General features: G+C 38.1%; 1 protein-coding gene across 5 annotated transcripts in view; it reads left to right on the forward strand.

The window, feature by feature from the left end:
* The window catches only part of IL1RAP (interleukin 1 receptor accessory protein), a 155,509-nt gene that overhangs the window by 81,558 nt on the left and 58,808 nt on the right, over nucleotides 1-15,143 (forward strand). For all 5 annotated transcript variants that reach the window (XR_015133952.1, XM_086319500.1, XM_086319518.1 and 2 more), the window contains exon 3: nucleotides 13,194-13,479. Coding sequence is in view for 4 of the 5 variants with exons in the window: in XM_086319500.1 (XP_086175626.1) it covers nucleotides 13,194-13,479 (286 nt within the window). In the remaining variant the exon portion in view is untranslated. The remainder of the gene's footprint in view (nucleotides 1-13,193; nucleotides 13,480-15,143) is intronic.

The raw sequence follows: 15,143 nt of genomic DNA on the forward strand, positions 1-15,143 counted from the left end.
CCAAAACTCCAATACTTTGGCCACCTGATGTGAAGAACTGACTCATTTGAAAAGACCCAGATGCTGGGAAAGATTGAAGGCAGGAGGAGAAGGGGACAACAGAGGATGAGATAGTTGGATGACATCACTGACTTGATGGACATGAGTTTGAGTAATCTCCAGTAGCTGGTGATGGACAGGGAAGCCTGGGATGCTGCAGTCCATGGGGTTGCAGAGTCAGACATGACTGAGCAACTGAACTGAACTGAACTCTTTTTAAAATTCTTTTGCCATATAGGTCATTACAGAGTTTCTAATCCACCACCTCTGTTGTCACTTTCTCCACAAGGCCGGGAGCCACAGCATTGAGAGGTGGAAATTACCCAGAGAAGAGTGTCCTGGTCTTAATAGTTTTGCCTTGAGATATATACCTTGAGTGAACACACAGATACACGAAACAGAGATATATACAATGACAGTCAAAGTTGTGTGCTCCCAAAAGCCTTCTTGGTATGACTGCAGACCCTTTTCTTGATCTAGCACCTATTTCTCTTTTCATTTTTCTTCTTTATCATAATTATTTGCTTTTATTCAGTGGCAGAACATTGGCATATAACCCTTCATGAGTGTCAATGGAAAATGTGTGTACTGTGTGAAAGAGGGCTGATAATAGGGTTATTAGCTAAAAACTTCTGCATTTGGTTTCTTCAGAGTGTTTGCTTTTGCTTCCTATATTAAAAGTTTGTTCTTCTGTTTTGCTTCCTATGTTTCAAGAGCTCTGGATTTCAGAAAAGTTGGTTTGTGTTTTCTGCTTTCTCTTTGGCAATGAATATATGAGACAAATGTTCTAAACCCTATAGTGAGTCAAGTAGCTGAGCATAAATTTAAGCATAAAAGTTCAAACTTTGATACACCAGGAGTAAAGAAAAACAAAAATTGATGGAAGTGTGGTATAAATTATCTTTTGTAATTGGTTTTATAGGCAGAAGTCATGCATGACATGGGGCAGATAACTAGGAATCTGGACGATTCCATCCAGCCTCTGCTCCTAACTCAGTCCTTTTTTCAGGCATTCCTTCAGCCCTCTGGTCCCAGAGTCTAGTCAGTATAACATGTCCTGGAACGGGATGATTTGTAATCTTCTAGCTCCAATGCATAGTCGTTTTCTTAGAAGCACCGTGAGTTAGAAGTGTCTTAAACATTCAGAAACTTAGACCATGATTTAGTCTTGGCATTTATCTTTCCAAGACCCTGCTCCTCCTTTTGGAAGCTGACACTGTTCTCTAGATGAGGAACTACTGGAAGCCCAGACACTCAGAAACCTGTACCTTATGAATTCTTCCTGTACCCTCCGTCATCATTCACACCTAGACATTTCCCAGACCCTTAATGCTCAGCTTTGTTGCTTGCTTCACCTGATTTTCTCTCAGAATGTTTTGTTTTCTGCCTGTAACTACCAGCTTTCAAGAAAAATCTACATGCTTGACACATTATTAAAATTGAATGAGAGTGCACTTGCATTTTATAGGTGATGCCTCTCTTAAATGCACTGGGAGGATTGTAACCCATGTCTCTTCCTCTGGCAGGTAATGAAGATCTCAAACACCCTTTTACTCCAGGCAATTTCCTGAGAATTTATGGGGAGATTGCTGGCAAAGCTCACAAGATGCTCTTTTTTTTTTTTCTTTAGCTTTGTCATTGTTTATAAAATATGATTGCCGATCTTGAGGCATGGGAATCATATAGCTTTTAATTAAAAATTGAAGGCCTCTGATGTACTTTGCACTGAGCACACCTCCCTGAACCTCCAACTGGAATGCAAGACTTAAGGAGGGAGGGTATAGAGACCACTTGAGTATATGGAGGGCTTTGCATTTCCATCACAGGGAAAAGTGATCGCTTGGCTATCATTGCTAATTAGGAAGTAGGTTTATGCTTAGTCTGCTTTCTACATTTTAAGAGTCAACTCTTAATTTTGAATTTTCTGTCCGGACTCTGGTAAAACACAATAAAAGCTTGAAACAAATGCACGTAGTACTTTTCCCTGCTATCTTTCCAGTTTTTATTTCCCTCATCTGTGAAAATCAACATAATAATTTTAGCTAAAATTTGTTAAGTTACTAGGCATCCAAGCATGTGGTATTTTCTTGTGTGATCTTTTTTACCCCTGTCAGTAGTTCCATGAGGCAGGAACTTGTATTTGGTCCACAAGGTAGGAACTTTCATTAGCTTCATATTTTGCTTCATGTGTTATTACACATGAGGAAGCTGGGGCACGAAATCTTTCTTTCCAAGTGCCACACCTATGGGCAGGGCTGTCACTTGTTTTAATATCAGCCTCAACGATAAGACCCATATGTCACCTGTAAAATGAGAGGGAGAATTGGGTGGCTCTATTATGCAGAACACATGTAGAGTTCCCTCCTGTGCTCCACTATTACTCTTTTCTGTTTCAGTCTTCCTGCATTGGCTTTCTTGCCCATTTCCACCTGTTTTCTAGGAGAATATGCTATTGTACTATTTACATTGCTAATACCAACTGGGAATGTTTGCACAGATCTGTATTTCACCAGAATGATGGAGTAGAAAGAACATGACACTTGCCTTGAAAAAAAGTTTCTATGTTTGCCCGTGAGCTCTGAGTCATTCATCAAGTTAGCTCTCTGGGCTTAGCTACTTCATATATAAAATGGGAGGGTTGTTCTAGATGTTTCAAAAACTCCCTTGTAGTCTAACAGTCTCAAATACCATGTTAGAGGGGAGTCCCCATAGGTTAAATGTTAACAATATTTGTCGGGCTATATTTAGTTTGAAATTATCCATACTCTGTTTGGAATCAAGAAAGAGAGGAATATAATATTAAGAATAGTGAGGACTACTGAAGAGCTCTCTGTTGAACGCATTAAAAAGGATTGTCTGTTTAGTCTTAAAACCAGCCTTCTTTGACACATAGGAATATTTACTTGCACTTGCCCCCATGGCTAGCATGTAGCAGAATAAGGATTCAAACTGGAATTGACAGGCTCCAGAGACTCCACAGGTGGCTCAGTGGCAAATAATTCACCTACCAATGCAGGAGATTGAGTTCAATCCCTGGGTAAGAAAGATCCCCAGGAGAATGAAATGGCAACCCACTCCAGTATTCTTGCCTGGAGAATGCCATGGATGGAGGAGTCTGGCAGGCTACAGTCCATGGTATCACAGAGTCAGAAATGACTGAGAAAGGACATGCAGAGGCTCTACAGGGAAAGCCATGTCAGGATATGAGATCTATTTGGTCCCTCCCCACCTCTATCATATATAATTAGCCCATCTCTCAGGTATGTCTTTTATCTTCTCTTAGCTTCATTCACCTCATCTGTGAAATGAGGGTATTATCAGATATCTACTGGAATAGAAGGCTACAACCAGATCTAAGACCCATGTGTTTTGGGATTCTGTGATGATGTCCAAAATGCCTTTACTTCCAATACTGAGGGCCTACTTCTTGAATGAAGATTTGAAAGCAAAGACCTTGCTTTGTGCTACATTTTTTTTATATCCCCTACAACTCTAGGAGCCAAGCAAATATTGAGTAATAATGAAAATAAAGAGAGCGAAGGCTGCTGATTTTATGTGAATAGTAATTGGATATTTACATCTTAATCATGGATTAGAAAAAATTGCTTGGGGAAAAAACATAAAAACCAGCTAATGACTGCTTAGAGTTTCCCTAGTGCACTGTGTCACACTTGACATAAGCCAGTTTATTTATTGTCACAACAGCCCTGCAAAGAAAATCACTCCCTTCAGCCACATGAGGATGCTCATTACAGTGATTTTTTTTTAAAGAAAATAATGGAACCATGGTAAAGAGGCAACACACCCACAATCCATTCTTTAGTCTGCTCACCCCTGCTGCCACTTTGATGAGAGAAGCAGAGCCTTTTCTAGGCAGCTGTTAGATAATGCTATTCCATATTTCTCCTTATTATACGCAGCAGCAGGAAGGGCAGCTATGGGCCTTTCTTGGACATTAACTCATGATGATGAAGGGTCTCTTTGTTGGTGCTCCAGACACCAGTTGGGGGATGACTTGATGGAGACCAAGAGTGAGCCTGGAGACCTTCAGCAGCTCTTCTAGACCTAAGAACTGTAAACATTTCTAGAGCACCAGGGTTTTTTCTCAAGTCCTCTGCCACAAGGAGAGCTCTGTAGAAAGTGACACTCATGTTCACAGACTGGGAGAAAAACAGCCACATGGCAGGTATTGAATAAAAACCAAACTGTTCAGAGACCCTAGAGTGCCGGTGCCAGACAAAGAAAGATCGTAACTCTGTGATCCTTCAGATGGTTTGATTTTGTAACTGTGAGTATCGCCTGCTTTGGTGTATGTTTTAGATCTAAACATCACTGGTTTTGTTGTTTTCAACCAATTGTGAGATTTCATTGTCCTTTTTCACCTCTTATCTTTATTTTCTTCTTTGCCTGGTAATGACTTTCTCTACTTTTTTGTTGTTGTTTTAATTGTAAGGACTACCACTTCTAATTGATATAAAATAGCAGCCTTTAGGTCAGTGTAATGATAAGTGCTCAGTGTGTCAAGGAAGCGTTATATACTATCTGGAATAATACTTTTTCTAGCAGCAAACTCTAAACTGCAAAACTGAAGCTGTAACTTGTAGATCTTTACCCTCCCCCAACACACTTTCTGAATTTCTTATCTGGCAAATCTTATCCTCTTGGAGCTAGTTCTTTTTTTTTTTTTTTTTTCAATCAAGAAAACTCCCTTCTTTAGTGGGAGTAAGGTATGTCTAATTATCTGGTCCAGGAAAGCCATCTGCCAGTTATTAGCTGAGTATTATTGAACAGTACAAGCATCCTGAGATGTCTGATGGGTGCTCAGAGCCTCTCCAGCTTTCCTCCCCCATCAGGAACTTGTCTCTCTCCTTGTGATGGCTTAGTTGACAACTATTAAATTTCAGCAACATTTTCTAGACCTTTGAGTAGCTCTGCTCTGAATAAAAATTATCTAAGTTTTAATCATCTATTTTTTTTTCACTTAAATCATGCTCTAGGAAATGTAGTTTATAGATTTTATTTTCTGAAAACTGGTGGTTTATAATAAGACACTGCTAAAAAAAATATCTGGATGGTTTAAATATTTTTTTCCACAGAGGAACAAAAGAGAATATATTTTTAAATGTAAATGTTAATCGGAGTCATAGACTGACAGGGTGGATACAACCTCAGAAATAGTTCAACAACCTACTTATTATAAGAGATGAAATAGGACATTGTTATCAATTAGGATAATGATCAGCTGTGAATAAGAAGATTCAAAATAAATTAATACTTCCATAGAAATCACCTAGGGATCTTGTTAAACTGTAGATTCTGATATAGTGAGTATATGTGGGGCCTGGAAGTCTGTAATTCTGACAGATTCTCAAGGGGTGCTAATGAGATAGTGGTCATGGACCACACTTCTAGCAGAAAGGATATTTCTTATGTAAAATCTAGAGGTAGAATATTCAGGTTTGATTAAGCTGCTCCATACTTCATTCACGGCCCCATCTCCTCTCACTTTCACCTTCCTCCATCTTCAGGGTGTGGCCTTTATTCTTATGGTCAATAAGGTAGTTTCAGCTGTCACTTTTCAAGTTTCCAGCAGCAAGATGGAAGAAGTAGGGTAGTAGCAAAGCCCAGGAAACATCCAGTATGTCAATGTTTCTCAAGGCAACTTTCTGAAATCTCCCACATGATGATTTCACACATATTCCATTGGCCAGAACTTAGTCCCCTGACTCTGTCCAGGTGAGACTGAAGCTGGAAAATGTAGCCTTTATTCTGAATGGCTGTATACCCAAGTGGAAATTCCCAAATGCTAAAAAAAGAAGGATGCAGGAACATGGTAAATGAGACATGTTTAACAGTTTCTACCACAGACCTGGAGAGAAGAATCATTTTCCACAGGTCACGCAGAGAATGGCAGTCTACATATGAATTGCAAGGGGTACATGCATAGAGCTTTATAGTTTCTATAGTACTTTTTATCCCCGCCTCACTCTGTTTTTCTTAAGTACTCTGTACTATTATAATCTTCATGTTTTGGATGTGGAAACTGAGGTTTATTATAGTTGAATGACTTACCCTGCCTATCTTTTTAAAAATTTCCTACTTATGACTCTCTTCTCTCCCCCATTCCCTCATTCTTGATCCCTCTTATGAGATTCAGTGTTTTTCTTTGTTTCATTGGCTTATTACCTTCCAGTGTACCCTATGCTTTTCTTACTTAGCATTTTTATTGTCAGTCTCCTTATGTAAGAAGGTATACTCTGTGAGACCTTTATTTAATTCACCAATGAATTCTAAACACCTGCTTCAGTACTTGGCTTAGGTGGTGCTAGTGGTAAAGAAGCTGCCTGCCAATGCAGGAGACATAAGAGACTCAGGTTCCATCTCTGGCTCGGGAAGATTCCCTGAAGGAGGGCATAGCAGTCTACTCCAGCATTCTTGCCTGGAGAATCCCATGGACAGAGGAGCCTGATGGGATACAGTACATACGGTCGCAAAGAGTCAGGCATGACTGAAGTGACACACACACGCAGGATGGGTTGCTCAGTAGTTATTTTTAGTTGAATTAATACAGTCAGTGGGTATTAAAGTCTGCTTCTGAATCATGTTTGTTAACCCCAATGTTAATGCTCTGTGCATGTCTTCTCCCTCAGGGCTCCTGCTAAGGGTTTTGTGTCTGACACTTCTCTATCTTACCTCAGAGACTTGCCCACACTTAGTCTGTTGATTTACTTCTTGTCTTCATGTCACTCATTTAGTGTTGCTTCCCAGCCTAACCAGCTTGCTCACACTTTAGATTCTCTCTGGGTCACAGTTGCTGCTGCTGCTGCTGCTAAGTCGTTTCAGTCGTGTTCGACTCTGTGCGACCCCATAGACGGCGGCCCACCAGGCTCCCCCGTCCCTGGGATTCTCCAGGCAAGAACACTGGAGTGGGTCTGGGTCACAGTACCAGGGTAATTTTCATGAGGAGCCAAGTATACTACTAGAAAAACAAAACTATTCAAAATTACCAAGATGGTTGTAAAACCAGCCTTGCATTAGACTGAGTCTCTGCCCTCAGACATAGGACTACTAGAAGGGGCTGATAGGAGTTTTTAAGGTGACTTCATCTATGCCACATTCTAAGATAGGATGTTAAAAGGGCCTGGTTCTCATCTAAACTCAATCTCAGGATTGTTATTTCTACCTGCACCATGTATATACTATACTATACTATACTTTACTATACAATACTACACTATACCATACTACACTATATGATACTATACTACACTACACTACTATACTATACTAATATAATGACTACTGTCCTGCTTAGAAGCCTGTTTTAACAGTTGGTTCATTCATTCTACCAAGTATTTTCTTTTAATTAATTTTGTGTCTATGTCTTTCTCTTTCCAACATTATTAACCTCTTGCTGGACAAAGACCCACTAAGGTTTATCATGCAGATCCAGCTAATATATACTGAGCTCTTTACATGTCTCTAGACCTCAGCTTTCCATACAGCACTATACAATAGGCATATGACACATGAATCTGAGGGGGAAGCATTTTGTCCAAGGTTGTAAGTAAGTGGCACAGGGCAAATAATTACATATAGACATTAATTCCACCTTAGTTCTTCCAATATTTAAAACTCCTCCCCCTCCTTTTTTTCCTCCTATACTTGAGCTTCTTGATTTCTTAAATTTACATTCTCTTTACTGTAGCACCCAACACAGCAGGCTTCCAGTAAATAGTTAATAAATACAAATATATGAGTAGCTTTCCTGTGGGAAATATCTTGCTTTGTATGTGTGAACATAGCTTTGCAACAAGCCTCCCAGAGCTATGTTCAGGCAGCTTTTATTTGTGCTACCACTCAGGCAAAAGTAAGTCAATTAATCTTTCTGTCTTCATTTCCTGGCATGTAATGTGGGAATGGGCATGAAAGCCCAAGAGGGTGTTGTGAGATTAATTAGTTAAAATGTATACCCTGCTATATAAATGCTAATTGCTGTCAGGAGCGCGGGTTGATTTTCCAGCGGCTTGGCTTTGCACCTTCCCATTAGTCCTCTGTGCCACCAAGCCCCAGCCGTAAGAAATCCTTTGACTGAGGGAAATGATGACTTTATAGTCCTCCCAGCTTAGAGGGGCCAGCTTAGAGAGGACTTCCACTATGGAGTTCTCTGGGTGAGAAGGGACATTTTAAACAAAAAAGTAATTCTCTGTGCCAGTAATTCGTTAAATTCCCTTTGCTGTTATTAGAGGTACATCTATTTGCATAACAGCCATTTCCCCAGTATCTTCTTTGCCTGGTGCCTGCAGTGAATCGTATAATTAATTTGGTATTGCATGACACTCCTGTCCATTGTCATAGATTTTATTTTTATTTGTTCATTGAATAATTTAAAAATCTCTGACAAAGTTCCCTCAGGTGGCTGGCTAGGGAAAGTTAAAGAACTCTCAGAACTAATTTCAAATGGGTAAATGCCCCCCCCCAAAAACTCAATACTAATATCATTTTTACTAATGCTTACAAATACTAATATGTGTGTTTTTTGGTCCCTATTGTAAAGGAGTCTGATTCACTCTATAGATATACTCATTTGACCCATGAAATATTCTGTAAGGGAGATACACTGCAGATATAAGATGGCTTTTCCCCTTGACACTGTATTACATTTAATTTGGTTGAAAAGATATTCAGTGAATAAAACAGACATTTTTGTTAACCTGTGTTTAAATTTTACTATGTAAGGGCCTTTAACATGTTGTTTTAAAAATAAGTCTGTTTGCTCTTGATTTATTATTATATTATGAGAGAAAAATTCTGGCTTCCTTTATTAGTCAATACTACTTGCTATAACAAATTAGTGTCTTACATCTCAGTGCCTTAATTGATAGAGATTTGGCTTAACTCTTTGAAAGTGAGAAACTTTCAAAGCTTTCCTGAGAAGCCCTGCTTTGACTGATGGCAGGAATCCAGGCTCCTTCCATGTTGTCATGCTGCACTTTTCGCAAATTCAAGGACTCCATGGAAGGGAAAGAGAAAGCACCAAAGATTATGCTGAGAATTTCAAGTTGTATAGTATTTCCGGTCCCTCACTGGCCAGAACCAAGTCACATGGTCCCAACCCAATTGCCAAGGATGTGCAGGTTTCATACGGGCCAAGAAGAGAAAACAGAACTAATGAACATTTACCCAGTCTCTGCCACAGTCTGCCCCGGTGAACACCAAAATTTCATTTCAAACTTTGTTCTAAATTTGTCTGCCTGAGTACATGCTTCTGGTTTTGATTCTCTTTTTCCATTTCATTTTCACAATTAGCATTCTCTTATCTTTACCAAAAAAAAAAAAAATCCACCTGTCACTTATCATCTGTCTTGCTATTATTAATTATTGTTCAGGGTCATAAAGACTTCTTAGGGCTGGGATTTCTGTGGCAGTCCAGTGGTTAAGACTTTGCTTTCCAATGCACTGGGTGTGGGTTGGGTCCCTGGTTGTAGGGGCTAAGATCCCACATGCCTCACAGCCAAAAAATTCAAAACATAGAACAAGATTGTAACGAGTTCAATAAAGACTTTTAAAATGGTCCACATTAAAACAAAACAAAGCAAAAGTCCCTAGCCAAAATAACAATTTAAAAAAGGATATGGGATCAATTTAAATTATGTGGGATCTTAGTTCATCATGTGGGATCTTAGTTCTCTGACCAGGGATTGAATTTGCAACCCCTGCAATGAAAATAGGGAGTCTTAACCACTGGACCACCAGAGAAATCCCTAATTAGTATCTTTTGGTAAATATTTTTATACTTTTCAATTGCCCTTCAGCATAATTGTTCACTGTGGTAATCTAATCAGATAATCCATCAGTTACAGTTTTTTTCCTTTGTTGGTGATCTCCATTTTCCTTCTATCTATACCGATTTACCATCAAACCCTAATGTATAGCTGCTTTCCTAGGATGTTCTGCATTGTTATCCTGGGAATCCCTTCCCCTCTCTCTTTAGTTGGATCCTTCTAATCCTTGATCTCATTTTTGCCTCTGTTGTTTTTCCTCTCTTTTTTTTTCTGGACACAAATTCCCCAGAAGCTTCTTGAAAAATAGTATAGGAAGAAAAATTACTGAGTCTTTATGTGTCTGAAAATGTTAGTTGGGTTTAAGATTCAAGATTGATAAAACATTTCCATAAGATGCATTGAGTCATTATCTTCTAGTTTCTAGTCTTGTTTTTAAAAGTTGCAAAGCCATTCTGATTCCTAGTCTTCCTAGTATGTGACTATTTTTTTTCCTCTTTCTTACTTGCCAGTAGTTTATATAATCTTTTCTTTTTTCGGTTTTAAAAAATATTTTTGTGGTGCAAGTCTGTTTCCATCCACAGTACTGGAGCAATTGACAGCTCTTTTTAATTTAGAAGGTTATGTATTTTAGTTCTGAGATTTGTTTTTGCTTTGAATTATTTAATTGAGAGTTTTCTCCTTTTTTTTTTTTTTCTTTTGGGGATTCTATTAAGGAGATCTTAAGACTCCTGGACTAGTCTTCTAACTTTCTTGTCTATTTTTTATTTTTCTTTGTATTCTACTCTTTAGAAAATTCTCAATTTCAACTTCCAAATAAACCATTTATTAAAATGTACCTCTCTTTAATCACTTTTTAATTTTAATGAGATTTTTGTTTTTCTCTGAATATTCCTTTGTTGTATCATCCTGTTCTCGCTTGATGAATGTAGAAGTTTCCTTATCTCTCTGAGGATGTTAATGATAGTTTTGTTTTCAAAGATTTCTTGAATAATTTTGGTTTTATCAAATTTTTTTTACAATGTTTCTTTGGGTGTTACTGTTAATAGTAGAGATTTTTTTCAGATGTCTCCTAGGGCTGTTCGTATTTAAGAAGTGATTAGGAAGCTGATTAGAAATTCTAAGTGTGTATGTGGGGTTTGTTAATCTTGAGCTTTTTATGTTAAATGATATGGCTGTATAAGTCGTTTAAAAAAATTCTCTCTTAGTAAGATTGTTAGATTCTTTCCTCTGAAAGTAGTCAGGTTTCTAGAGAAGATTCATTCATTCTCCTGCCTGGAGTGTAAAGTCTGTTTACACTCTCCTGGCTGTTCCAATCCTTGAAGCTCAGTGAGAAAGGTTACTGAGTGCCAGGAGGGTGAGCTTGGAACAAAAAATGTCACTTTTAGACATACTCTTCATCTACTTCTCCTTATTTTACTATTGTATATATGTGCTTATTTTTAAGGTATGTGGTTGCATTTGCCAGGATAATATAGATGATTCATATTGGTAATAAGCAATCCTAATTCTCTATGACTTAAAATAGTAAAGCTTTTCCATACGCCATCTATATCAAGGGAAATAAGCTAAAGGAGTCTCAATGTCTATGTTTTCATATTTGCTAAGGCAGAAGAAAAGGAAGCATAGTGAAACATACTCTGGCTCTTAAAACACTCACTACATGTGACACTTGGTACATCATTTTGGCCAAAGTGAGTCACATGGCATCCTCTTATTTCAGAAGGACATAAAAGTACAATCTTACAATATGCCTAGGAAGAGAGCCCAGAAATATTGGGTGTTAAGGTAGTAGTGATTACTTATCTTGATAGTGACACTTTCTCCTGATGTTTTTTGCATTCTACTTTGCAGATTGGTTTGTTCTCCAGCTTTCCTCTCCTCATTTAGGACTTTTCATTTAAATGGGCCAAACTGGTCACCATTTTGTCCATTATGGTATTGCTATTGTCTTTTCTCTTATTATTGCTATTACTTGGGATAATGTCTCAAAAAATTAGTTTTAGTGAAGTTTCATTAAGGGATGAAATTAGATGCATGTATTCAACCTGACTTACTTATCTGAAAAAAAAAAAAACAAAACAGTGGTTAAAATGTCCTGTAAACTAAATGACCTAATTCTACAACTTTGCAGTGTGGGTGAAAATATATTTAAAGAACGTTATGATATATGTTTAATTAAAATATTTTAATATCAATTTGTCTTAATGTGAACAAAATGTTGGTCTTTCCAGTTCTTTTTTTGTATATTGGATTTTAAAAGGTGTTTCTAAATGAAGCATTACAGTTGTAAACAGTACTAATTTGTTGAGTCTTAGAAACATCAGTTTGTTAAATTTCCCAGAGATCTATTATTTATTTAGAGATTTATTACTTACTTACAAAACATTTTGCAAGTCATAAATCTTCAAACTCTTTGCTCTTATCAACATTAGTCACTGTTAGTTGTTTTATTAGCTATCTGTTACCCCCAAGATGTTGCCTAACAAATGATCACAAACCTCTTTTAATTTATCACTCATGTATTATTGCTCATGAGTCTGTAAGTTGTCTGGGCAGTTCTAGTAAGATAAGTTCAACTCAGTTGATGCAAGCTGGCCCTGCTCTTACATCTTTGATCAGCTGTGAAAAGGTCTGACAGTTCTGCTTCTGTAGGGTCTAGCTACCAGCAGGGTGCCTAAGCTCTACCCTATGTATCTCTCTCTTACTAGAAACCTTTCCTGTGTATTGTAGTCGGTCAGATATGTGCAACAAGTGTAAAGTATATTGAATTTTTAAGATTGATTATAAAAAAGAATGTAAGTATAAAATATTAATATTTGTGATGTTTTAGATGTATCAAGTTTAATAAAATATAAAAATTAATTGTGCCTGCTTCTTTTTATTTCTTTAATGTGGCAATCGAGACATCTAAAATGATGTGGCAGGCGTTTTACTTAAATATGTGGCAGGCATTTTACTGCTATTGGACAGTGACGATTTAGCCCCCAAATTCGGAGACCAGAGGAGAACTAGGGGGCTTCTCTTTTCAGTTAAGATCTTATCCTTAGAATTGCCTTTGTCCCCAGAGGAGTGAAAGAATACATGATTTCTTGTCCAGGTGAGATTCTCCCTCATACCTTGTTGGATTCAACAGGATCAAACTATCAGATCACACTGTTATCCAAGAGATAGTCAAAAGATGATGAAAGAATGAGAGGAAGTCATTTCCTTACAGCACAACTGTCTATTATAAGCATTTGTTAGAAAGAGGCTAATTAATATGACCAGAGAAGAGAGTCCTGAAAAAGGTTGGGGGTATCTTAAGGAGAAGGTATGTTCTTTGGAGGTGAGATGATTCAGCTGCCTTTTCTTTCTTTTTGATTATTCCAGAACGCTGCGATGACTGGGGACTAGATACCATGAGGCAGATCCAAGTGTATGAAGATGAACCAGCTCGTATCAAGTGCCCACTCTTTGAACACTTCTTGAAATATAACTACAGCACAGCCCATTCAGCAGGCCTTACTCTCATCTGGTATTGGACCAGGCAGGACCGGGACCTGGAGGAGCCAATTAACTTCCGCCTCCCTGAGAACCGCATTAGTAAGGAGAAAGACGTGCTCTGGTTCCGGCCCACGCTTCTCAATGACACGGGAAACTATACCTGCATGTTAAGGTAGGCTGACGCTTGTGGTGTCTTTCCCTTTTTGCTTCTGTTCCTGAACCCTTATCCAAATGATGTGAAGCTGGGGAGGAGAAGAAGGAAGCATTTATCCAGAAAGAGTTACTCTTCACCTCATTGGCTTAGCTGAGATTAGCTGAAAGAGATGTACAGAGAGAAAGGTTGAGCTTCTGAGAACATTCTCCATTGGTGGTTCCTTTTCAAACCAGACATACATCAGAGTTGTCTAGAGATGGAGGTTTATTCATATGTGAACAGGGCTGGCAGTAGAACCTGTTCATGTCTGTTATTCTTGGCAGTTTTTTAAGTGCCTAGAACAGAATAAGGGCTTCTTTGGTGGCTCAGCTGGGAAAGAATCCACCTGCAATGAGGGAGACCTGGGTTCGATCCCTGGGTTGGGAAGATCCCCTAGAGAAGGGAACAGCTACCCACTCCAGTATTCTGACCTGACGAATGCCATGGACTATATAGTCCATGGGGTCACAAAGAATCAGACACAACTGAGCAAAAGCCTCAGCATGCCATATAGATGAAAGAATATTTGAGAAGCATCAAATGCACTTAAAACAATGCTTTTCAAACTTTTCACTAAAATTTCCATATAAAGCAAATGAACACCAGATCTCTGGGAATCTAAGAATATAATCCAAAGCATTCTACCATTACTGCAAATTTTATTACAAACCCACGTTTTTTTCTTCTGAAAGTTCATGTAGAGTCAGCATTTTACTTCATAGTATACCAATTTTTCTTTTACAACAGATTAATATTGTTTTTGCTCTGAAAAAAAATCTTGAAAAAACTGAGGTTCCTCTGAAGACTTACCATTTTAAGGCTTAGTTCTTTGACTCCCTGAGGTCCCCTTTTAGCTTTCAGGCTTTACTTTGTTTTTTAAACTCCCATCTAGGTTATGGGAGTATTTTAAAACATTGTTTCCTACCATTTAATAAATATATTTGTTTTTCTAGGCTTCCATTACAAAATACTGCAGATTGGTGGCTTAAACAATGGAAATATGATTTCTTATTGTTCTAGAAGCTGGAATTCCCAGATCAACGTGCCAGCATGGTTGTTTCATTCATCGCTGTTTGGCTTGTACAGGAACATCTTATCCTCAGGTCTTAGCATCTTTTCCCCCCATGTCTTCTGTGTCCCAGTCCTCTCTTCTTGTAAGAGCATCAGTTTTATTGGATTAGGGTCCACCCATATCAACTTGCTTTGACTTAATTTCAAGACCTATCTCCAAATACAGTCTCATTCTGAAGTACTCAACTTCAACATATGAATTTGGAGTGGAGGACACAACCTAGCCGATAATAGTAGAGCTGGATGACATAACAATAACAGAAGAATAGGTAATCCCACATCTTTTGAATGTTGTCTCTCATGGACATTAACTGTTCTCTGGTGGAGAACTATAATTATATTTTGATAAATTTAGCCAATGCTGTGATTTAGTGAAAAAGCACTTCTTTATCACAAAAAAAGCCCACATATTAATCAATGTGACCTTGAAAGTCTCTTGTTACCTCTTAAGTCCATTGAGGCTTTCACCCCTTCTATTTCATTTTATTAGATTGAACTCTAGACTGGGTTTACACTTCCAAGGAGCTCATGTGTCCATTGTTTATGTTCTAACACAGCTTTGGTATCTATAC

The sequence above is a fragment of the Bos grunniens genome, chromosome 1 (assembly GCF_055505025.1).
Source record: "Bos grunniens cultivar Pamir isolate PY7600 chromosome 1, Bosgru_T2T1.0, whole genome shotgun sequence".
Taxonomy (NCBI): Eukaryota; Metazoa; Chordata; class Mammalia; order Artiodactyla; family Bovidae; genus Bos; species Bos grunniens.